The sequence below is a fragment of the Schistocerca nitens genome, chromosome 2, assembly GCF_023898315.1.
Source record: "Schistocerca nitens isolate TAMUIC-IGC-003100 chromosome 2, iqSchNite1.1, whole genome shotgun sequence".
Taxonomy (NCBI): domain Eukaryota; kingdom Metazoa; phylum Arthropoda; class Insecta; order Orthoptera; family Acrididae; genus Schistocerca; species Schistocerca nitens.
Window position 1 is genome coordinate 858,435,798 of NC_064615.1, and position 25,092 is coordinate 858,460,889.

Consider the following 25,092-nt stretch of genomic DNA (forward strand, 5'->3'; position numbering starts at 1 on the left):
GGACACCCGAGCATTGTGACTGGCGATCTTGTCGCTAACGTTGATGAAACGATTCGTGATAACCGTCCCTTCACAATAACGCAGCTTTCGCTTTCTTCTCCACAAGTGTCACGGACTTTCTTTGTTTGAAATTGTCACTCAAAAGCTAGGGTACCACAAATTTTGTGCACGGTGAGTGCCCAAAATGCTTACAGCGAATGGGGGCAACGTTGACATTTCTAGAGGCCTACCAGAAACATGGTGATTCATTACTGGATCGAATCGTAACCGGTGACGAGACTTGGGTGAAACACGTTAATTGTGAGACAAAATTACAGTCCATCGAGTGGGAGCACACAAGGCCCCCCTAGAAACCAAGAAAATGTTTGCAAACCCTGTCAGCAAGGAAGTTGATGGCGACAGTGTTTTGGGATAGGCAAGGTATGCTTTTTATTGATTTTCTCGAACGTGGAGCAACCTTAAATTCTGCCCGGTACCGTCAAACTTTGCACAGCCTTAGAAGAGCAGTTCAAAACAAACGCCGAGGAAGGCTGACTTCCAAAATTTTGTTTTTGCACGACAATGCCCGACCTCACACGGCAAACCGCACTAAGGAAGTCCTTCATTCATTCAGAAGGGAAATTTTCCCTCATCCGCCCTACGGCCCCGATCTTGCACCAAGCGACTCCCACTTGTTTCCCAAGATGAAGAACTGGCTTGCAACGCAGCGCTTTGATGACGACGCGGAAACTCCAGGCGGGCATGACTCACTGGCTGAAGTCTCAGGCGGCAGAATTTTACGACGCAGGTCTTTGAAAGCTTGTCCACAGCTATGATTAGTGCCTCAATGCGTTTGGTGACTATCTGTAAAAGTAGTATGTCAGTCGCTCTTTCAGATGTATATAATAAAATGTATTTCTTCCACTTAGTTTTCTTTTTTTTGATGCCAAAACGTTTGCTACTTTCTGAATAGCCCTCGTACATAGAGTTTGAAGGAGATCATGTAGAGTAACAGTGCCCACTGCAATATTGTTTTCTGAATTAAAAATTAGTTTTTAAACAATTGCTTTTGTTTTTTGACTTGCTCCCGTAAATTCACTTGTTCACGGTGGCGTCTCCAGCTTCCGTGCACACATGACATCGTAGCGCAAGCGACATTCAAGTTTTTCACGCTAGCATCCTTCCATAAAATGTTCTACGTGTTCAGACCGCATCATATCTGAGTTAAAATTCGAGCTTTCGAAGATTTACACCATATCTTTTGTCAGGAGATGACAGTCATCTGATAGCTCGAGTTTTAACTCTGATTAGATGCGGCCAGAACACTGAGAAGATTTTACGCATCGGGCACAAAGTTTCACCCACGTTCTAGCAACCCTAGAGTTTCTGGGGCAAATGCCACAGACAGTTAGAATAACGTAAGGAAAAGAAAGGAATGGCTCAGCCCAACAAAGCAGCAACTCCCCGTACAAAAAGCTGTGCACATCAGCAAAAGATAATGTAATGCATCGGGTAGAACAGCGACTGTGTGGAGCACTACGAATTGCTTCCCCGAGGTGTAACCCCCACTGCTGACGTTTATTGTCAACAACTGAGATGTCTTGCAGACGTAATCTCCGCGATAACGGCCGCCCGCATTCTGTTAGACCAACAACAAACGCTGTACAGGAATTGGGTTGGGAAATCATTCCGCATCCACCGTGTTTACCTGACTTTGCCCTCTTAGATTTTCACCTTTTCCGCTCTATATCGAACGACTTTCTAGGAAGTTCCTTTCCAGATGAAGAAGCGCTCCCAACATGGCTCGACGAGTTCTTCGCCTCAAAACCACTTGATTTCTGCAGTCGCGGCATCGAAAAGTTACCTCAGCGTTGGTAGACTGTTGTAAATAGTGACTGAAAATATATTACTGATGACTAAAGTCTCTGTTATGTGTATCTGTTGTGTTTCCTATGGGAAAACGCTACGAACTTATGCATCGACCTAATATAAACGGTGATGGTCTTATAACACTCCAGAGATGACCTTCACATCCGTCGATTTCATCCCGTTAAGAATAACGTACCGAGTTATTAGAAAGTCCATCCCGGATGGTAATCAAGATTGCACAAAATAGCTTTCTTATCCAGGACAGCCCCTTTCGAAAGTCTTAGCTGTCGTCTTCAGGTCTTAAGCATTTTTTTGTATTCAAACATGTTCATTTTACGCTGAACCTCATGCACAAGACGTCAAGAGGCTAAAATTCAGTAAATTATAAACGTTTGTCATCGCTAAAATATTTGAAAACAGACAGCGCCTTGTCTCAAAGGCCATGTCCATGTACATATTGCTCACAGATGCTTCTTACGTGCTACAAATACGGTACACAATGGCACATCTGTTTACATATGCTGGACGCATACTAATCAGTACAAATGGTGTACAAGATGCAACTGACACCCGTCAGTACAGCGCAAATCCACTTTACACGACGTACTGTTTAGTATGTGTCCAGCGTATGTAATCAGATGTGCTATTGTGTACCGTATTTGTTGCATGAACAAGTATCTGTGGGCAATATTTATGTGGACATGGCCTTTCGGACAAAGTGGTGTGTGTTTTTAAATATTTTAGCGATGACAAACGTTAGTAATGTGCCGAGTTTTAGCCTCTTGCCATCTTGTGCACGAGCTTCAGCCTAAAATAAACACAATTTTCATTGCAATAGGGTCCGCAGCTGCGATGAATTTTTTGAATGATTTCTTGAAGCCTTCAGCTACAATTTTCTTTATTTCCTGCACGATTGTACAATTTCGGCCTTAGGCCATTTTTAAGTATTTTATGGATGATTTTCTGGTAACAGATAAATTTTTTGGTAACAGATAATGTCATATAACAGCAACGACGTGTATGACAAAATCTGTTACCAAAAAATCGTTCATAAAATACTTGAAAATGGCCTAAGGACGAAATTGTACAATAGTACAGCAAATAAAGAAAATTGCAGCTGAAGACTTCAAGAAATCGTTCATAAAATAAACATATTTTACTACAAAAAAAAGGTTTAAGATCTGAAGATGGCAGCTAAGACCGTTGAAATCGGTTGTTTTGAGTGAAAAATATTTTATGAGATCTTGGCTTTTGAATGGTTATTAATTATTATATTCTTATGAACTTGCACACAGGGTCACTCATCTGACAAGCTCTGGCACGGGTTCCGTATCATGCGTAACAATGCAGCCATTTATAACCGTTATGTATGTTAAGGGTGATGTGTATTACATATAAAGGTGTAGGACTGGTTTCAGTGCCATGCTATTTCAAAGTCTGTTACGATTTCGACGCAGTGATTAGATGATTTTATGACACAATTTTTAAAGCAAATTCGTACCAGGAGTCGATTAACTGCGTCAAACCAGAAACAAGTGAAATCTCCTAAAGGCTCAGGGCTTGCTACACTTAAATTACAAATAGAGCAACAGTTCTAATCTTTAGCTTGAATAGGCGCAGTGGCCGTTTAGGGTTGGGGTTGGGTTGGGTTGTTTGGGGGAGGAGACCAGACAGCGAGGTCATCGGACTCATCGGATTAGGAAAGGATGGGGAAGGAAGTCGGCCGTGCCCTTTCAAAGGAACCATCCCAGCATTTGCCTGGAGCGATTTAGGGAAATCACGGAAAACCTAAATCGGGATGGCCAGACGCGGTGGCCGTTTAGTTAAGGCAGCCAGGCTCTACTGAGAACCACTTAAGCAAGCCTCAGTACATGACACTCTTAAATTACAAAAAGAGCAACAGTTCTAATTTTCTAGTTACACGCTGTACGGTTTTAATCAAGTAACCATTAGAATTTACTCAAGGTGAGTTTGAGTTTTTAAAGTTAGCCCGGCTCTCCAGCCGAATATCTATCTACAAGAAAACAGTAAATACAGAGTATACTTTAAAAAAAAACACGTAACTTTCAGAACCATACAACTGCCCTACGCATGGGTCCCGCATCGGTGTCACGTTCAACACGCGTCCGGTCGGCTGTAGGCTCCAATAAGACCAATATAAGCAAGTTAGCCGACACATTCACGACACTGAAACACTCTTAAAGTGCGTGTAAGGTTGAGGCTACTATTTGCCGGTACCACACTCACGCACTCACTTAGCCCTCAGTAAGACACTTAATCAGACTAAAACTACAGTTACAAAGTGCAGTACAATCTATACTAGTAAGCAAAGAAAAGGCCAGAGAGCCGGCCGCGGTGGCCGTGCGGTTCTAGGCGATCCAGTGCGGAGCCGCGCTGCTACTACGGTCGCAGGTTCGAATCCTGCCTCGGGCATGGATGTGTGTGATGTCTTTAGGTTAGTTAGGTTTAAGTAGTTCTAAGTTCTAGGGGACTGATGACCACAGCAGTTGAGTCCCATAGTGCTCAGAGCCATTTGAACCAAAACGCCAGAGAAAACACAGGCTCATTAAAATTCCATGAACACTGCTGGGCAAAGACCGAAAGCTGGTGAGCGGTTAACCGACGTCTTCATCCAGTATTGTCAAAACACGAAGTTTGGAGTATAAGAAGAGCGGATATGCAATAAAGCCACACTCTTACAGATCGAATAAGGCAGTTCCCGCTACTAGGAGAAATCAACCGACGCTTCCATGAAACCAGTGGTTCCGAATAAACAATGTGAGTCAGTCGGACACTGCTAAGGTTTCACATTCGCATGCTTAATGTTTGTTGCCGTCCGGAAACCACCAGGCAAAACCAATAACTCAATCGCCAAGAGAAAATCTTAAGCTAAGGCGCACGCACCAACTCGCTCGCCCGGTACCGGTGGAAAATTCACTCCAAGACGCGCCGGATCACGTCTCCACTTCCCGCCCGGACCTCGGACGGCTTCCGTCGAAACGCCTGAGTTCCTCGCACTCTACTCCCGCTTCCGTCTTCTCCGCAGACCGCCACTCGGTCGCAACACCCCCTAATCCGACAGCTCCCTATGCGTAACTCAACATGAAGCCACCAACTCGAGAAGGCGAGGCGGGTGATTTAAACACGAATGAGGCGGCACGGCTGACATAGTCTTTAAGCACAGTATTGAGCCACCTCCAAGGCTTCTTTCACGTCCAACCACAAATCGTCGAGATTTCATATGTAGGAACAGTCTGGGCGGACGATACGTTCCATGTGTTGCAGAGTACGTCAATCGCACTTATCGTCAGTACTTTCCCATGACCCCACCTTATCATGTTTGTTTTCATCACGGCCACTGCTATTCTTATGCGGTTCAGGCTCCTCCTTGTTTTCCACTTTGTTGTGGAGTCGCCAGGCAGTACGTGTGCTGGTGATGTGTCAGTAGGTGTGTAGCGTTCAATACAAAACCTTGTTTGTAGTACTTTGAATGAATGCCTCATCTCGGAATACATACAAAACTGGAGTTACCGTGTAGCGTGTTGTAACTGCAAGTGGTGTACTTACTCTGTATTATTGTTAGCAAAAACTTTACATGAACTGATTGGGCAATGCAACTCCCAATACCAATAAATTCATTGCAAAATACATTCAGCCCCTTAGGTACTGAATTCTCTGGCCCTGTTCAAAACTTGTAACTTTGTTCCCTGTGCACATAACAAATAAATAGAATTGTCTTACCTCTAAAGCAGCAACGGTGGATCGCGATTGTATTTTGCTCTCTCATGACGAAGAATAAAATATAGTAGCTACAGGCTGAGCGGTGTGCAATGCTGGCCGTATTACCTTGAAATGTACGTAAAATTCTTTTCGCTGATAAATGAAAACATTTAAGAAAAATTCAACGTCTTTGAAAAACATATGACCTGAACAGTGAGGCGGTACTGATTTGTCTGAATTACTGACACTGACCTTTTCAATAGTGAAATTGTATTCGAAGTTCAGTTTGACATTCCAAACATCCGGCAACTGAACTTACTTTACTCAGAAATAACATCATTTTTACTAACTGAGGCACAAACAACGAGATTTATTCAGCAAGTATTATTTAACCTCACTAAAAAAGCATAAAGACAAATCATCAAATTGCGTATATCTGTGTTAACAGATCTTAGAAACATTACATCTATCTAGCCTTTACATAAAATCTGTTTACATACATTGTGGGATTACTCAACAATTGCCAATTATCAGCCAACTCATCTACACTAACGCTCTGGCAAAAGTAAAGTCATAAATATTTAACATGTTTAGCTTGCTTGTGAGAAGACTTCTGCTTCCACATTTATATTTCCAATAATACATATACTCGTACTTCCTAAATTATAATCTAACACTCGGTGGCTTCACAGCGCACACCACAAAAACCGCCTACTCCATCCTCTTTCGCTCACAGGCAGCTACCCACTGCAGTGCGCCAAGCGCTCTCTTACTTCAACCCTACAACCTCAGATCAGAAGCAGTATCTTCGGCTGTGCGGTCGTGCACAGTCAGTGATCCGCTTTATAGAGTCCATCAGAGACATACATCGTTTATAACATAAAAGTTACATTTTAGTTTACATTAGTTGTTGTTGTTGTGGTCTTCAGTCCTGACACTGGTCTGATGCAGCTTTCCATGCTACTCTATCCCGTGCAAGCTTCTTCATCTCCAAGTACCTGTCGCAACCTACATCCTTCTGGTTCCGCTTAGTGTATTCATCTCTTGGTCTCCCTCTACGATTTTTACCCTCCACGCTGCCCTCCAAAACTAAATTGGTGATCTCTTGATGCCTCAGAACATGTCCTACCAACCGATCCCTTCTAGTCAAGTTGTGCCACAAATTCCTCTTCTCCCCAATTATATTCAGTACCTCCTTATTAGTTATGTGATCTACCCATCTAATCTTCAGCATTCTTCTGCAGCACCACATTTCGAAAGCCTCTATTCTATTCTTTTCTAAACTATTTATCGTCCACGTTTCACTTCCATACCTGACTACACTCCACACAAATACTTTCAGAAACGACTTCCTGACACTTAAGTCTATACTCGATGTTAACAAATTTCTCTTCTTCAGAAACTCTTTCCTTGCCATTGCCAGTCTACATTTTATATCCTCTCTACTTCGACCATCATCAGTTATTTTGCTCCCCAAATAGCGAAACTCATCTCCTACTTTAAGTGTCTCATTTCCTAATCTAATTCCCTCGGCATCACCTGATTCAGTTCGAATACATTCCATTATCCTCGTTTCGCTTTTGTTGATGTTCATCTTATATCCTCCTTTCAAGAAACTGTCCATTCCGTTCAATTGCTCTTTCAGATCCTTTGCTGTCTGTGACAGGATTGCAATGTCATCGGCAAACAAAGTTTTTATTTCTTCTCCGTGAATTATAATTCCTACTCCAAATTTTTCTTTTGTTTCCTTTACTGCTCGCTCAGTATACAGATTGAATAACACGGGGATAGGCTACAACCCTGTCTCACTCCCTTCCCAACCATTGCTTCCCTTTCATGCCCCTCTACTATTATAACCGCGATCTGGTTTCTGTACAAATTGTAAATAGCCTTTCGCTCCCTGTATTTTACCCCTGCCACCTGCAGAATTTGAAAGAGAGTATTTCAGTCAACATTGTCTGACGCTTTCTCTAAGTCTACAAATGCTAGAAACATAGGTTTTCCTTTCCTTAATCTACTTCCTAAGATAAGTCGCATGGTCAGTACTGTCTCTCGTGTTCCAACCTTTTCACGGAATCCAAACTGATCTTCCCCGAGGTCGGCTTCTACCAATTTTTCCATTCGTCTGTAAAAATTTCGTATTAGTATTTTGCAGCCGTGACTACTTGAACTGATAGTTCGGTAATTTTTACACCTGTCAACACCTGCTTTCTTTGGGATTGGAATTATTATATTCTTCTTGAAGTCTGAGGGTATTATTGTTCGGGCGCCACATGCAAGTGTACCCTAGTAGACTCATTTCAAGTGTTTCTTCAATGGCCGTGTTTAAGAATCTTTCACGGGATCTCAGTCTTCCAGACTCGCTCTCAGTGCCAAAGAGAGGATATCAGTCATTGGTGGTCTGTCTGAGCCTCTCTGCCGGCCGCTGTGGCCGAGCGGGTCTAGGCGCTTCAGTCTGGAACCGCGCGACCGCTACGGTCGCAGGTTCGAATCCTGCCTCGGGCATGGATGTGTGTGATGTCCTTAGGTTAGTTAGGTTTAAGTAGTTCTAAGTTCTAGGCGGACTGATGACCTCAGATGTTAAGTCCCATAGTGCTCACAGTCATTTGAACCATTTGAGCCTCTCTGTGGATTCGTGAGGTGTTCTTCGAGAGATGGGATTCGCAAGACCAGCAGCTCTGTAAAGCTTTCTTAGGGGTGTGGGTTTCATACACCCCGTTATTCGACATGTTTCATGAAGGCTTATGTCGACTTTCTTCGCGTGGGTTCTTCTAATGCATATCGGGTAGGTGTAGTGAATGTGCGGTGGTTCTCAGGAGTAGGTTTGCTCCCCATTTGCTGTTTACGAGTTTACGAAAAATGTTATTTCTGGAGGCTACTTTCTGATATTTCCATCATAGTTTCCATGTGTGAGAGATCCAGTGCTTGATTTGGAATAAAAGTGGTTCCGGTACTGTTACCTTCTGGAGGGTGTTTTTTGAAATTTAGAAGTCTTAAGATGTTACTTTAACGCTTTCTTTTCGTCAGCGGTACCGGTACGACGTACTAGTGCGTAAGATCACAGATCAGGCACTGTAGAGAGCTATCCAAAGTCAAACACAGACAGACTGGTTTATCTGTGTGCCCCCGCCTATCTTCAAGACAAATCCGTAACACAATATCTCATTGTGTGCATACTCCCACAAAGGTTACAAGAAAATTCGTTTTAGTTAATAGTTCCCCCTAGTACCATATTTACTGACTGCACGTAATCTGTGGAACTGCTCCGCTCCATACTTATAGGACCTGGACTGGGATCGTAACTGACGCCATCATCTGCTGCTTTCTGTGCCTTTACAGGTGGCACCGGCCGAGACGGCGAGGGCGCGCCGCTGTCGCGCTGCAAGTCGGCGGGCAGCGTGGCAGCGACCGGCAACTTGTCGCTCACCAGGCAGGCGTCCAGCCTCTCCCTCAACGACGCCCAGCTGGAGGCCAGCGCCTCCGCCGCCGCCGCCGCTCCCCCGCTAGAGGGTGCGTACTCTACACAGCCTGCGAGCTTTATGTCGGTGAGCGTTCAAGTTCAGTGCTATTCCGCTTTCTCCAGCACAACAGAAGTGACGACGTAAGCTGCACGTAGCGATGTACACTGCTACCCATTAAAACTGTAATACCAGAAAACAAGGTGAAGAAATTTCACCTATTATGCTTATACATACAGCAGGAACAACACACTATTAAATTTGTAGGGATGTACAGGGTGCACAGTTTCGTACACAGGGTCCCACCTCTTGTAGTAACAACGGCCCTTGCCTGACTGCACATTGAGTCGAAATTGTTGGGTACAACTTCGTACACAAAGGCAACGAGAGGTTGGCTGCAGAGTGGTACGGAAACTGTCGTCGTAGCACTCACTCCGTCTTCAGGCCACGAGTGGCCTACCGGGACCATCCGACCGCCGTGTCATCCTCAGTGGAGTATGCGGATAGGAGGAGCATGGGGTCAGCACACTGCTCTCCTTAGCGTTAAGATGGTATTCTTGACCGAAGCCGCTACTGTTCGGTCGAGTAGCTCCTCACTTGGCATCACGAAGCTGAGTGCACCCCGAAAAATGGCAACAACGCATGGCGGCCCAGATGGTCACCCATCCAAGTGCCGACCACGCCCGACAGCGCTTAACTTCGGTGATCTCACGGGAACCGGTGTATCCACTGCGGCAAGGCCGTTGCCCAATTGTCGTCTTAGGGAAGCAGAAATTATTAGCAAAAAAAAAAAAACACACACAAGGAACAGAAGATTTTCTTAACTTGTATTTCTCCAAGTGCACAAAGACTCATCACAAATAATGCAGCAAGCAGTAAAGTACTGCTATCAATCTCGACAAGAATTAGGTTCCCTAAATTAAGGAAGAATGATGGCGTCGTAGGGAAGAGTCGACCAAGCGCAAGTGGACCTTCTGGCTGCCACCGCCCATCCCATATTGCGGTAACAAAGGGCGCCCATTGTCCAGGACTGCTGGAGGCGTGGCTCAGTAGGAGTGCACCACTGGGTCCCCGGATCCCGCAAGACTGCTGTTGGCATCTGATGTTGTTGTTGTGGTCTTCAGTCCTGAGACTGGTTTGATGCAGCTCTCCATCCTACTCTATCCTGTGCAAGCTTCTTCATCTCCCAGTACCTACCGCAACCTACATCCTTCTGAATCTGCTTAGTGTATTCATCTCTTGGTCTCCCTCTACGATTTTTACCCTCCACGCTGCCCTCCAATACTAAATTGGTGAGCCCTTGATGCCTCAGAACATGTCCTATCAACCGATCCCTTCTTCTAGTCAAGCTGTGTCACAAACTTCTCTTCTCCCCAATCCTATTCAATACTTCCTCATTAGTTATGTGATCTACCCATCTAATCTTCAGCATTCTTGTGTAGCACCACATTTCAAAAGCTTCTATTCTCTTCTTGTCCAAATTATTTATCGTCCATGTTTCACTTCCATACATGGCTACACTCCATACAAATACTTTCAGAAATGACTTCCTGACACTTAAATCTATACTCAATGTTAACAAATTTCTCTTCTTCAGAAACGATTTCCTTGCCATTGCCAGTCTACATTTTATACACTCTCTACTTCGACCATTATCAGTTATTTTGCTCCCCAAATAGCAAAACTCCTTTACTACTTTAAGTGTCTCATTTCCTAATCTAATTCCCTCAGCATCACCCGACGTAATTCGACTACATTCCATTATCCTCGTTTTGCTTTTGTTGATGATCATCTTATAACCTCCTTTCAAGACACTATTCATTCCGTTCAACTGTTCTTCCAAGTCCTTTTCTGTCTCTGACAGAATTACAATGTCATCGGCGAACCTTAAAGTTTTTATTTCTTCTCCATGGATTTTAATACCTACTCCGAATTTTTCTTTTGTTTCCTTCATTGCTTGCTCAATATACAGATTGAATAGCATCGGGGAGAGACTACAATCCTGTCTCACTCCCTTCCCAACCACTGCTTCCCTTTCATGTCCCTCGACTCTTATAACTGCCATCTGGTTTCTGTACAAATTGTAAATAGCCTTTCGCTCCCTGTATTTTACCCCTGCCACCTTCAGAATTTGAAAGAGAGTATTCCAGTCTGATGGAAACTTGCAATTCCACTGTCATTGTATCAATATGTAATACCACAGAAATGGGCTTGGATGACAAACATGGCTGTATCATTCTATCTGGCTTCAACTCTGTGCAAAACTGAGAAGCTTTGTTGGTGTCTCATGACAACGTATGACAGGATGCTTTCAGTGGACGTGTGGACGATGTGAGGGCCAGGGCTACAGTTGAACACCCTCTGTGTATAGTGTCGAGGTAGGTCAGGACATGAAGAGTCAAATGCGTTCTTGTGCCATCTTGTTGAAAGATAATGTCACGCAGTCTTCCAAGATATGGCTCAGCCACCAGTCTCAACAAATTAGAAATTTAACAGCTGCGGTTCACATTTCCGGCTGTGCTAATCAGAGGTGAGCGTGTAGTATACCCAATCACACCCCATACCATTCCACCACCCGCTGGGCGCCTATGGTGATGTCGAGTGTAATCTGACAATGTTTGCTCTCCTTGGAGCTGCTATCGATACTCTCATCACGACCTGAACTGAGAATTGTGACTGGTCTGAGAAGATTACGTGGTACCATTCCTGTGTCCAGTTTTGTCGTTAGATGCACCACTGTCGGCGCGCCTTTGTCTCTGTTGTCGCATTGTTGGAGCCGCAACAAAGGGCACGGTGCTGGCATTCCGTGATGATCCGGACGTGATCGCACCCTCCATGTGGATGCTCGTCTTGCTGCAAATGAGTCCATTTCCTGACTCAATGTGCGTGACATCCCTATGGATCCTGCACTGCCGAACGAGTAATGTGTCATCAATTTCACATTTGGATGGGATTCTAATCAACGCAAACAGTAATGTCACGGAGTGATAAACCACAGACCCGATAGATCATGATATGTCGCTGCCAGATTCCAAAAGGTGCTAGTAGACACATCTCCATCTCACATGAGGTGTAACAAACAACATTCAAAAGCGATTTATGAATAAAAATGCCGCTGAGTCTTATTTCCTTATCCATAGAATGTAGATGGCATTACACCTTCCACCTAGCTTGGTTACGCTGAATTGCTAGTCATCTGCATATCCAAGTATGCCATCTTGACGTTTGCTTCATGTCGCCTTGAATGCAATGCGGTTTCAATGGCTAGTATTACATTATCAGACAATACAAAAGTGTGTAGGAAAGGTGACTCTACTCCCGCTGTAATACGGATGTCAGTGACATCGAAGATACACTGGTGTGCAGAACTTAAGGCAGGAAATAGCTTTCGCGTTATGTGTCACTGCCAAGTAATATAGGTCGATGAAACTTGGACCACACATACAAAGAACTGCTACAGCTCTTGTGGCAGGGCATTCCATTCCACCATCCGTGCAACTGACAACTGCTGGATGGTCGCTTGTGCGTGTGGACGTGCTGCAATCCATCCCACACATGCTCCACGCTGTTTCTAGTTGGGTAAATGGGCAGGTCAGTCCATTTGCTGAGTACCCGTTCGTTCCAAGATACCCTCCACCCGCGCTGTTCCATTCGGTCGCGTTTCGTCTTCCCTAAAAACGAAGTCAGGGCCGAACACACCTAAAAGGAGGCACCTGGGGAAGGATTACAGTGTCAAAATAGCGTTTACCAGTAAGGGTACCGTGGTCAAAGCTTTGGAGGTCATTACGCCCATGCAAGATTATGGCTTCCCACAACATAAGAGCTGAGCTGCCAAAATGATCATGTCTGACAATACTGGACCTACCCTCCTGTGGCGAGAGGTGGGAACACCTAATGCATCCAGTAATGCTGACGAAGATAATCGTTCTGACGATCCAGAGGTTATGATGTGGGGGGCCATAATGTTGCATGCGGGGGGGTGGGGGGAGGGGGTACTGACCTCCAAACCTCTGAACACAGTACACTCACCAGTCAACGTTGTTATGATGAGTACTCCTTCACCATGTGTCTCTTGAGGGGTGTTTTTGGGCCTGACTTCATTTTTATGGAAGACAATGCGTGACCGCACCGAACGGGACAGCTGGAGGAGCTATTGGAATGAGAAGATATTCAGCGAATGAACTGGCCTGTCCGTTCCCCCAACTTAAATCCCATGGGCAAAACATAAGATGCGTTGGGGGCATGTGTGGCATGACATCCACATGCACCAACTAACATCCAGCTGTCATCACATGCACTAGTGGAGGAATAGAACGCCCTACCACAAGAACCAACCTTATGACCAGCATGGGAGTTCGTTGCAGAGCATGCCTTGTCACCCGTGGTGATCACGCACCCTATAAAGAACCATGTCCCACCTTTTATAATTTCCAGGAGACTGTCGTGAATCACGGTGACTTCGGTGTAATTATTATCTTTGAATAAAAATGTCATTCCTCTTCTACTCACGGTCCAAGTTTCATCGAGCTATGTTACATTTTGAACTTTAAGCTTAGCTCTATAACATTGGTGCTATCTGCGCAATAACCTGTTTCAAGGGTCAACCTGATTTTGGGAATTGGTTTGTTTATATGACTTTTCATAAAGCACTACCATTGTATGTGTTAATTTGTAAACAATAAATAAAATTATTTAACAAATGACTTTACTGTAAAATATTAGCATAAAATATCACAGTTGCTAAACTGGTTTCGATTTATCTGTAAGATTCAAAAGCCTTGTATAAAAATTGAGAAAAAGCATTTTGATTCCTGGCCTCAGACTATGTCAAGGGTGTAACTGATATAATTGGAGCTGTTTCTATAGATGACTGAGGATGGTGCGCTTAAAAACAATACATGAGTATTTACTTCATTTCTAGGCTGATAATTATAGCTATTACAAGTCACATGTTTTTAGGCTAGTTAGTACCTCCAAGTACCTCTGGCAAGAGCAAGCCATCAGTGTTATTTTCTCCCTGGACAGCGGGTAGTTTGCCAGGGGTAGTCCACTTAGTGCTGCATGTATGGCCATGCAGAAAACATCAGGTAGTAAATCATGTGGTGTGCTTGTAGGAAGACCATTCGAAGCAGAGAAAAAATAAACACACCGATATGTGTACATATTAAGGCATCAATTATAAAGATAACTGCACTTCCACCTGTTACACGCTGTATATTGAAAGTCAGTGTAAGTGCGAGGTTCCTACCAATGAGTCATGTTTTGAGATGGTTTATCGCTGAAGAAAAGTCTTCTTGATTTTCCAGTACTGATCGCTCCCTTCAAGCATAGACATTCTTCAGGTAACATCGAGAAAATTCACAATATGGGACTGAACGAGTGACAGCGAGCTGCATAACACAGCAATAAAACATTGAAGGAACATGTAAGAAGATGTCAGTTAAAATCCCAGTGAGGCCACGCAGATGTGTGTTTCCCGTGGCTCCCCAAATCGATTAAAGTAAATTCTCTGATTGTCCCACTGTAAAGAACACGGATGACGTCCTGCTCCATCCTTCCCAGATCTGTGCTTGTTTCCGACACTGACATTGTCGTCCACGGGACGTTAAACCTTAATTTTCAACGAATGACAATATACAGGGTGAGTCATTAACTATTGCCACCTATAATAACTCCAAAAGTATGATAGTAGCTGAAAAGTTTGTGGGACAAAAGTTGTATCAGACAACGAGGGCCATAGTATCACATTGGTGTTTTGTTGCTAGGTGGTGTCGCATCAGAAATACGAAGGTCAACTTTGTTTTTTTTTTAATGGGATACTATAGTTTGGTACTTATTTTCTGGTAACGTCTACTGAGACGAATCCAATGATGTGTAACAGTAAGGTCTTTGAAAGTCAACGAAGGTCAAAAAGGTGGTATGAACGTCCATTTACAGAACATGTTCGAAGTGATGACCATTGGTATCAATACGGTGCCGCAATTTTCCTGTCATGGATTGAGTGGTATTCCTTGTCACTTCGGCACTTATCGAAGCACATGATCTGACAATTCTCTTTCGTATATCGTGCAAACAGTAAATATTCGTCGAATACGGCGTATCCATCTAACGTGCCATTAACATGTAAACACCATTCTGCCGGCCGGTGTGGCCGAGCGGTTCTAGGCGCTTCAGTCTGGAACCGCGTGACCGCTACGGTCGCAGGTTCGAATCCTGCCTCGAGCGTGGATGTGTGTGATGTCCTTAGGTTTAAGTAGTTCTAAGTTCTAGGGGACTGATGACCTCAGATGTTAAGTCCCGTAGTGCTCAGAGCCATTTGAACCAAACACCATTCTGCTGTAACGTTCCAGGCAGACGTGCCGGTGCTTGACGTTACGCCGGAACAGAAGCGATGAATAAAATTGGAGAGAAAGGAAAATTGTTGCATAGCTTGACTAAAAGAAGGGATCGGTTGATAGGACACATTCTGAAACATCAAGGAATCCTCACTTTAGTACAGGAGGGGAACATGCGGTGTAAAAATTGTAGAGGTAGACCAAGAGACGAATACAGTAAGCAGGTTAAAAAGATGTACGTTGCAGTAGTTATGCAGAGTCTTGCACAGGATAAAGTAGCTTGGAGAGTTGCATCAAACCAGTCTTCGGACTGAAGACCACAGCAACGATAAATAATTTTTTCGCCTCTGCATCTGACACACTAGAACACATTTGTTTTATTCTGTGCAAGTTATTTGTCAGGGTTGTCGGCATTGACTAGATAAAAGTCCTGTCCGTTTCTGAGTTTGCAGGTGGTGACTTCGTGGTTTGTTTTGGGTGCCAGATGGACGGGCAGTGTCGGAGCCGCGCCTGCGCACGGACGCGCTGGAGGACGGGGAGGGCGAGGACGCGGAGGACGGCCCGTCTGCAGTGATCGTGGACGTGGAGGACGAAGTGGTCGAGACGGCCAGCCCTCTGGCCGCTGCGCCCGCCGTGCTGGGCCACACCCCCATCTACTGTTACGCGCCCCGCGAGGTCACCAGGCTGATAGACTCCAGCGGCAGGTCAGTCACCCGCTCAAGTTATCCCAAATGTTTAAACACTCACTGCCTTTCACGGCGTGTTGAGGTGGTGCTTCCTAGTTCTGTACAGGCGAAACTGGGTAGACTTCAGGCCGCGACGTTTTTGTTTCTGTCAGCTAGACCCATGGAACCCAAATGAAGGTGAGGCACTCGCTCGTTTGTCGAATTTCTCTTAATGTTATACCATTTATTGCAATGCTGTTTGTGGAAATTGCAACACCCAGAACGAGTGGTGTGAATCACTCCAAAATCGGAGGCTGTAGAGAACAGCGGAACCTTAATAAATGATAAAGACTCAAAAGAGATAGCATCCACCAACCCCGCCAGGGTAGCCGAGAGCGCTAATGCGCTGCTTCCTGCACTCGAGTAGGCGCGCCGGCCTCGGGGCGGATTAACGACGAGGGCCGATGTGCCGGCCAGCCTGGATGTGGTTTTTAGGCGGTTTTCCACATCCCGCTAGGTGAATACCGGGCTGGTCCCCATGTTCCGCCTCAGTTACACGGCTCGCAGACCTCTGAACACTATTCCATGGATTACACTCGACGCAGACAGTTGGGGTACACTAATTCTGTCCTGCGGGGTACGAGGTGGCGGCAGGAAGGGCATCTGGCCACCCCTTAACCATTAACATGCCAAATCCGATTAACGATGGCTGACCCTGCGTAACTGCGGGACAAGGCTCAAGCGATAGAATAGAATAGGGATGGCGTCCACCTAGGCCCAGTAGCGTCCTCTATTTTACGTGCAGACAGATCAGTGTTACGCCAAGATTAGGTGACGCAGAGCCTCCATAGGAAGTGGGAACGTGCAAGTGAGTGCCACTATGCTTAGACGACGTCAAAAGGTGCAATATCAGCAACTGAGTGAGTAAAATAAATGTCGTGTGACTAGGGCCTCCCGTCGGGTAGACCGTTCACCAGGTGCAAGTCTTTCGATTTGACGCCACTTCGGCGACTTGCGCGTCGATGGGGATGAAATGATGATGATTAGGACAACACAACACCCAGTCCCTGAGCAGAGAAAATCTCCTACCCAGCCAGGAGTCGAACCCTGTCCCTTAGAATTGACATTATGTCGCGCTGACCATTCAGCTACTGGGGGCGGACAACTGAGTGAGTTAAAATAGGGCAAAATGATTGATGTCTGGGTTTTTCGTAACATAACTTTGCAGGTCGTATAGAACACGCTGCTAGGATAGTGATTCTTGTGGGGAACCAGAGGATAGAAGAGGATCAAGTACAGTGATGAGTAGATACTGGACTACGTAATGTGAACACCAACTTGTCCATGTAACTGTCACAGATAGAACAACATCTTCCGCTGTGTGGACTCGACAGTGGAGCAATGCAACGGGTATGTACCTGTCCGAGTCGACAATTCGACGCCTTCTGCTGAGGATTAGACGGTGGTATCAATATGTTGCGTCGTGTTCCACTGTCCGAACGCCACCAATACCTCAGACTGCTATGGGCACGTGAACGCCATTATGCAAGCTGAGTAATAAAATGTAGTCTTTGGACGAGCGCCCCCTACAGTGGTGTCAGCATGCGTGTTAGACATTTCCATGGTGATAACTAGCGGGCAGACTGCATTTTAGAGCGACACATGTAACACACGCCAGATGTGACGATTTGAGGTGCCATTGACTGCAAAATGTGGTCTCGCCTCCACATACTGAGGGGCAGTCAGAACAGCAACCGCTACATCAGAGACGTCTTAGAGGCCGAGACTATGCCTTCCCTGCAGGCAGATCCACATGCCATATTTCAGCAGGAAAATGCGGAGCCATGTGTGGCGAGAAATGTGCAAGTCTTCTTCGAATAATAATGGGTACCGCTGATCGTATGGCACGCAAGTTAGCCTGACATCACCCATGGAGTATGTCTTTGATGTGGTCTCATGGCAAAGTGTTCGTTCTGGTCCTTGTGCAACCACTGGCGGTGCTCTTCGGTCGCACCTCATGGAATTGACGTTCCCCAGCAGCATATCTAGGCCATTTTCATTTCATGCTACGACGTCTAGAGGCTCTGGTTGCAGCACGTTGCAGCTTCACCTTGTACTGAATTCTCATGATCAGAGAGTATATACAGTTCTGTAATTCTAATCATTTGTGTATTGTCATGTCCTTAATGTGTGGAATAAATTTAATTGTAATCACGCCTCCTTTATGGTTTTCCAGTTTTCGCAAACAGTATAGTATTTATCACGACGTCCTGGGCTTCCTAGTTCTGGATCAGCAGAGACGGGTAGGCTTAAGACCGTGACTCTTTTATGGCACGTAGCAGCCAACATTAGAGATCCAAGAACACTGTATTTTTGCGTACAGTAGTCATTACGAAGTGATTCTCGTGTGCCGTGGAGTGCTATTTTGCTCCGTGCCGAAGCAGTAAGCACCGCGTTTACTAGAATACACGTTAGGGATCACAGGGTGTACGCGCTTTAGCAAGCTGTGACACATTTCACAACCTACCCTACACCGCTAAGTAGCTCGCCACTGCCATAACCTACTGTATGGTCACTGCATTTTTGAGTGATTACAGGGTTGTTTACGTGAATGTGAGCTCGTTTGGGTGATTGACGATTAAATACAGGGTTATGCTGCTGTTATCAGTGTAGTGAGGGTTTCTGGGAGTATGTTTTGAATGTGTTTCACTGAAAAATAGTGGTGTTCTGTGTCGTCGTGAGGTGTATTAACCACTATAGGCAACGTAAAAATTAGGAATGAAGTCCCATGTATTTCCTAAGAACAAAGAGACGAAACAAAACTGGATAAATGCTTGTAAATGAGCCTTTCGTTTCCAGCTGCTAACACTTGTATGAAATCAATAGATTTTGGTTTATGAAAGGGATTTGAAAAGTAAACTTCCATCCTCCAGAGTTGATTTATGGGGTAGTAATGAGTCTAATAATGAGAGAAAAATTGGAACAAAATGTCAAATACATTCTTTTCTTTCATTGTTTCGCGTTTAATTTTTGCTTTAGTAATGCTCAGTTCGTTATAGACTTTCAGTGTAATTACGCATTTTCAGTGAAAGCGATCGCGACCGCAAGGCCATTGGCGGCGTGTGCCGGAACGAGTCCGTCCGGACGGAGAGGAGCTACCGGCTGCTCGACGAGAACATGGACCTGCTGGACAAGCTCAAGAACAATGAAGACGTCTGCAGGTAAGAGTCCCGACACCACTCTTCTGGTGCCATTATAATCGTACCTTATCTCACGACCAGCTGCTCTCCTCTGATCAACTAGGCGACATGCTATCTTTTATCACGAGTCAATGGTTTTTCCCTCACAATGATGAACCACGCATCAGAACCCAGGCCTCTTTGCACACCATATTTACAACCGTCTTGTGAATAGTTTTACTTAAACTTCGCTTTTAGGTTTCTGACTGCATCTGAGGTTAGTCTTTCGCGACCAACCAACGGAAGTCGTTCAGTCGGCGTGAATTAACTTCCTTAAAAAAAAGGCAAGCCTCTGTTGCTCTTCTCCCAACGTCATATTTTTTCGAACGCTTACGCTGTGACGACCTTCCACCTATGGAATTCATTGAACACAGAGTGTCCCCGGAGGAATGGTCAATATTCAAGGATACATCAGAAGGGACCATTCCACACAAAAGAGTCCTGTAAACACGGGCTGTGAAAACGCATCCTTAAGAGCTACGACCACTTCTTCGTCTTCGATACTGTCAAACAAATGTCTACTACTGCAAGCTCTTTGCATTTCATATTTTGAAAGGTGGTAGTATGGAACAAAACAAGAAAAAGTGTCCAGTAAACATGAGCTCTGAAGTGCATAGCATAAGCTCTATGAGCACTTGTTCATCTTCGCTGAAAAACTCCGTGCGCGTAAGTGAACTTAACGGAATCAGAAGTAATCGTAAAATAGGCAACCCCCTGGGACTCAAAGATGAATTTAATAAACGCAACGGATTTTCAACCCTATAAATTATTTTGACCCCATCAGTGAATCTCAAGGCCACTGAAAAGGCTGAAATATGATAATAAACTCAAGGTTTAAATGCACTCTATGGTTTATTGCTAAAAAGATTTTGAATCATGTAGCATTCAAAACAGTGATGAAATTTTCAACGTTATAATGACATACTTTCTGATTTTAATTGTAAAACTAACACTTGTCAGATGGCAAAGTTACTCGACAGGGTGCAGTTGCTTAACAGTCTCGCATCTGACTCTGAAATATATCGCAAGCTGACTGTGTCATGATTACAGTGACTGTTGGTCTGAATCAAGAAATGAAGAATCCCAAAATCTGAGGATACACCGACGAACATGAGACAATGAAACCTGTAATGAATCTGAACTAATAACTCTTGTTCCCCCTAACAGGCCGGAGCTACAAGCGATGTTCACCGTAATCTTTGGGCTAATATGAGCAGAGTGGAGACTTCGTGTCTCGCTGTCAACTAATCGACGCTACGGTCGTTCAACTGAGGACTCCAGCACTGGACAACACACGGCTCCGCCGGCTCAACGAGCTGCCTGCAGAGCGCTGATCTGTTCACCTCCAAGTCCCACGACCAAGTCCTTACCTTTCAAGTCCACAAACAGCTGCTTGTTCCTTCCTTCCAGCCAATAAAATACGACCAACAATTCTCTCAAAATTTACTATAACGCACCAGTGACTGAACTGCTTCTTTAACAAAATATCCTACCAAAAAAATGTGAAACATCAACAAGCCGATGATTGAATATTCTCCCCTCTTCCAAAGAAATCTTCCCGTAAGTGTTGCACCTTCTGACGTCTCTATATCGCACTAACCGGTACTCTCAGGACCACCAGCTGACCTCCTGAGAAATATTAAAAAAACTGTCCACAAGGCAAGTCGCCGACTCTGCTGCAACGTCTGAATCTTTAGTAGGTCGGAGGTGGCAGAACGAAATTGTCACTCTGCAGCAGAGTGTCCACTGATCTGAAACTTCCTGGCAGAATAAAACTGAGACTAAACCCGAGACCTTTGCCTGTTGTGGGCAAGTGGTATACCGACTGAGCTACCCAAGGATGACTCACGACCCGTCCTCATTGCTTTACTTTGCCAGTTCCTCGTCTCCTACACTTCACACAAACTCTCCAGTGAAACTTACAGGAACTTCACGGAAGCTTCGCTGGAGAAATTCTGTGATGTTTGAAAAGCAGGAAACGAGGTACTGTCGGAGGTAAAGCTGTGAGAACGGGTCATGAGTCGTGCTTGACTAATTCAGTTGGCAGAGTACATGCTTGCGAAAGGCAAAGGTCTCGATTTCGACTCTCGGTCCGGCACACAGCTTTAATCTGCCAGGAAATTTCATGTCAGAGCTGTTTTGCCATGTTTCTTTGGAATACTGTTCATCTGCTGGAGCATTTCTGTTAACATGGTACTAGCCCCTACCACGCGCTCCCAGAATTCCGTCCCACCAAATGAATGCTATTATGTCGGATGCCCACATTGGACCTGTGCTGTAAACTGCACAATAGCCCGTGCACCAGCACACCGCTGCAGAAGCGACTTTCTCCTTAACTAGGCGAGGTGTCTTTACCTCGTGTTCTCCTCCCTATAATTCTGCCAAGCCTGTTACCCCTGGGGTTCCCGGAGATCATTTCGCTAAGCCTCGATAAAAGTCACTTGTCTCATATTCTCAGCACTCCTTTCTTTCAAAGCTCACACATAAAACCAAACCGATATCGCAGCTACCATATTTGATAGCAGAATATTTAAAAGAGGAAATGAAATCAGACCATGCACTCACTGTAATCTAACTAACTCAATTCCCCTACAGTCGCAATTTGAAGAAAACTAAATGAAAAGAGACGAGCTCAATGGCTTCCCACTTTCCACAGTGAAACTCATCTCTTCTACTGAACAAGTGCTCTTAGCTCTTAAGGTAGGCGTTTTAGAGCTCATGTTTACTGGACATTTTGCTTCGAATGATAGTTTCTCTCACATCCTTGAACACTGACTATTCCTCCTGGGACATCCAGTACAACGTCACGTCACAGTACCACTGATTGGATGAGAAACGCCACACTGCTTTATAATTTTTCACATCCTTGTACCAGTGCGGCATATTTTTCTGATGTCTATCTCCGAACCTGCACCTGTACTCCTTGAGCTATTGTACAGTGAATGGTAGAGGATACATACTGTGCCAGATTCATTTTGTCCCATCCCTATTTCCTTCACGAGTGGCACATGGGAAGAATGATTGTCGGTACTCATCCGTATAAGCTAAAACATACTCTAAATTTTCTGCAGCAGTCATTAGTCGCGATGTTTGCTGTATGAAATGAAGTTATCGCTGACTCGTTTAGGAACGAGTTCTCTCGGTGTTTTGTGAGTAGTGCTTACGCGATGTACAACGTCTTTCTTGTAGAGTCTCTCACAACAGTTCGTTTAGCATTTCTGTAACATTCTCACACTGACTAAACAAAACTTTCAGTTTCCCATTTCTTCTCCCTTACTTTAAATCCTTTTTTTCAAATTTTTCCTGAATTTCCTTTACTGCTGTATACATACTTTGAATAGCACTAGTAGCAGGATAGAACCCTGTCTCACTTCCCTCTCAACTAGTGCCTTTCTTTCAGGTCCTTCGATCTTAGAACTGCAGTCAGGCTTCTGCGCATTGTTAAATAACATACATTTCCCGTATTTTATCCTTAACAATTTTATAATTCCAAAAGAGTATTCCCCAAATCGTCAAAAGTTTTTTCTAAGATTATAAATGCTCTAAACGCAGGTTTATCTTTCTTCAATCCGTCTTCCAAGACACGTCGCAGGATCAGTACTGCCTTGTGTCTTCTTACTCTGTTCAGGAACTCACTCTGGTTGTTCCCCTCCCATCTCTTGTCAGCGTTCCGTTCTTCTGTAGATAATTCGTTTGGTATGATGCAATTATGGCTTATTAAAATTATTAAAAGAATTTAAAACAGCTGGTAGGTTGGGCAATAAATGACATTTGATGTTCCTAGAACCTTTGTATATTTCCATTATGCGTTTAGGATGCTGCCCATTTACAGATGAGCTGCTGGAAAAAAGTAACAGAAGCGTATTAAATATGAAATATATGTATAAAAGAGCGCCGGCCGATGTGGCCGAGCGGTTCTAGGCGCGTCAGTCTGGAACCGCACGACCGCTACGGTCCCAGGTTCGAATCCTGCCTCGGGCATGGATGTGTGTGATGTCCTTAGGTTAGTTAGGTTTAAGTAGTTCTAAGTTCTAGGGGACTGATGACCTCAGATGTTACATTCCATAGTGCTGCTCAGCGCCATTTTTTTTATAAAAGAGTTTAAGTTACATTACAGACACTTCTCAAAGAGTTCATAACATTGAGAACAAAGTGAACGCAATGCTTTAAAACCGTTGTCAATTGCTAATAAGCACAACATGAAGATACATGATATTCACAGGGGGACTCTTGTAACCTCGCTTGCACACTACTTTTAGACAACTGAATGTGGCGGCTACAATTCTGCTCAGGTAATCTCGTTAACGCTAGACAACTTAAGCGTATAGGTTCTAGCATACGTCCGTGTGGAGACGTGAGCAACTGTATTATCTTATTCAATGTTTGTTTTTCCAAACCCGTAATACAAAACGAAATGTGACAAACTAAAGTTGCGTTGTCTACTGCAAACTCTCCTCATACTCACTGAACTAAGTCTGTTCCTACATATGAAATTACTGTTATAGGTTTTTAATTACTGTTGCAACTCGATAGGATATTTGATCTCAAGATAGAAAAATATATGTAAAATGTACAATAAGTCATGTTTTGCATGGTAACAAATAGACAAACACAAACACAAGGAGTAGTACTAACAATCAAAATTAATAATTATTAAAAATCAGCTAAAATTAACAACAACACAAGATGTTCAAGTGTCATAAGATACTATTTTTCTTATGAAATAAAATTCTTTGGACATTGTAGAACTGTGATACACGGACAAAAGGAAGAAGAGTATTTTTTCACCTTTCTGTTGTTACATACCATCGAAAATATTGAAAAACTGCTGTCTAATTCGAGCAACCTGTTCGTTAATAATGCTGTTCAGGGCTAAACGACGATGGGCACATATTTTTAATTCCTCAAGAATGTCTAAAATTTGTTCTTTCGGGTCAAAAAACATAATGCTTAAGCTGTTGCCTATCGAAAGTAGATGGGGATGATTTTCCCTCAAATGACAACCCAGAGCACTAGCGTAACGATGCGCTCTAAATCTCACTTTAAACTCCCTTTGCACCTGACCAACATAAAAATTATCGCTAGATCCATATTTGATTTTATGAACACCTGATAGATTGCAATTATGTGACCTTTCATCCATGGTGCGACGTAAACATAATCCAAATCTATTTTTCGTATGAAACCTTACTTGTATTTTAGCCTTCCTAAAGTCATCAGCAATTTTTTTTCAGAACAGGAGCCTGCGTATGAAAAGGAGATATCCCCAGTATCACATCCCCCATCTTATCTTCAACCACTTCCTATTCTCTTCCCAGTATACTCGTGATGACTGGGTGTTGTGTGCTGTCCTTAGGTTAGTTAGGTTTAAGTAGTTCTAAGTTCTAGGGGACTGATGACCATAGATGTTAAGTCCCATAGTGCTCAGAGCCATTTTTTTGAACCCAGTATACTGTTATATATAACTTCCACATGTCCGTCTTCCTTTCCTCGCTTTGGACTGGCTTGCCATGTGAGCTCTTGATGTTCATACAGCTTCTCTTTTCTCCAAAGGTTTCTTTAATTTTCTTGCATGTGGAATCTACCTTTCCCGTAGCTGTTCATGCCTCCACAGCTTTGCATTTCCTCTCTGGCCATTTTATATTTTGCACCCCCACTCAATCTCATTTTTAGATGTCTGCATTCCCCTTCTACCTGCTTCATTTTCTACGGTTTTGTATTTTCTTCTTTCGTCAATCAAATCTCAGAACTCACATCAGTATACATTCATTTGTTATCCGATTTACCCATCCAACATTCAGCATTACCTCGTTGTTCGTATGATGCT

The 25,092-nt window shown here is 44.1% G+C and overlaps 1 protein-coding gene and 1 pseudogene across 1 annotated transcript in view; one reads left to right on the forward strand and one right to left on the reverse strand.

Moving 5' to 3' along the window:
- The window catches only part of LOC126235393 (uncharacterized), a 491,959-nt gene that overhangs the window by 310,418 nt on the left and 156,449 nt on the right, over positions 1–25,092 (forward strand). Inside the window, exons 8-10 of the mRNA XM_049944114.1 lie at positions 8,908–9,078; positions 15,846–16,065; positions 19,119–19,247. Of these exons, the coding sequence (XP_049800071.1) occupies positions 8,908–9,078; positions 15,846–16,065; positions 19,119–19,247 (520 nt within the window). The remainder of the gene's footprint in view (positions 1–8,907; positions 9,079–15,845; positions 16,066–19,118; positions 19,248–25,092) is intronic.
- On the reverse strand, positions 9,657–9,774 carry LOC126238401 (5S ribosomal RNA; annotated as a pseudogene).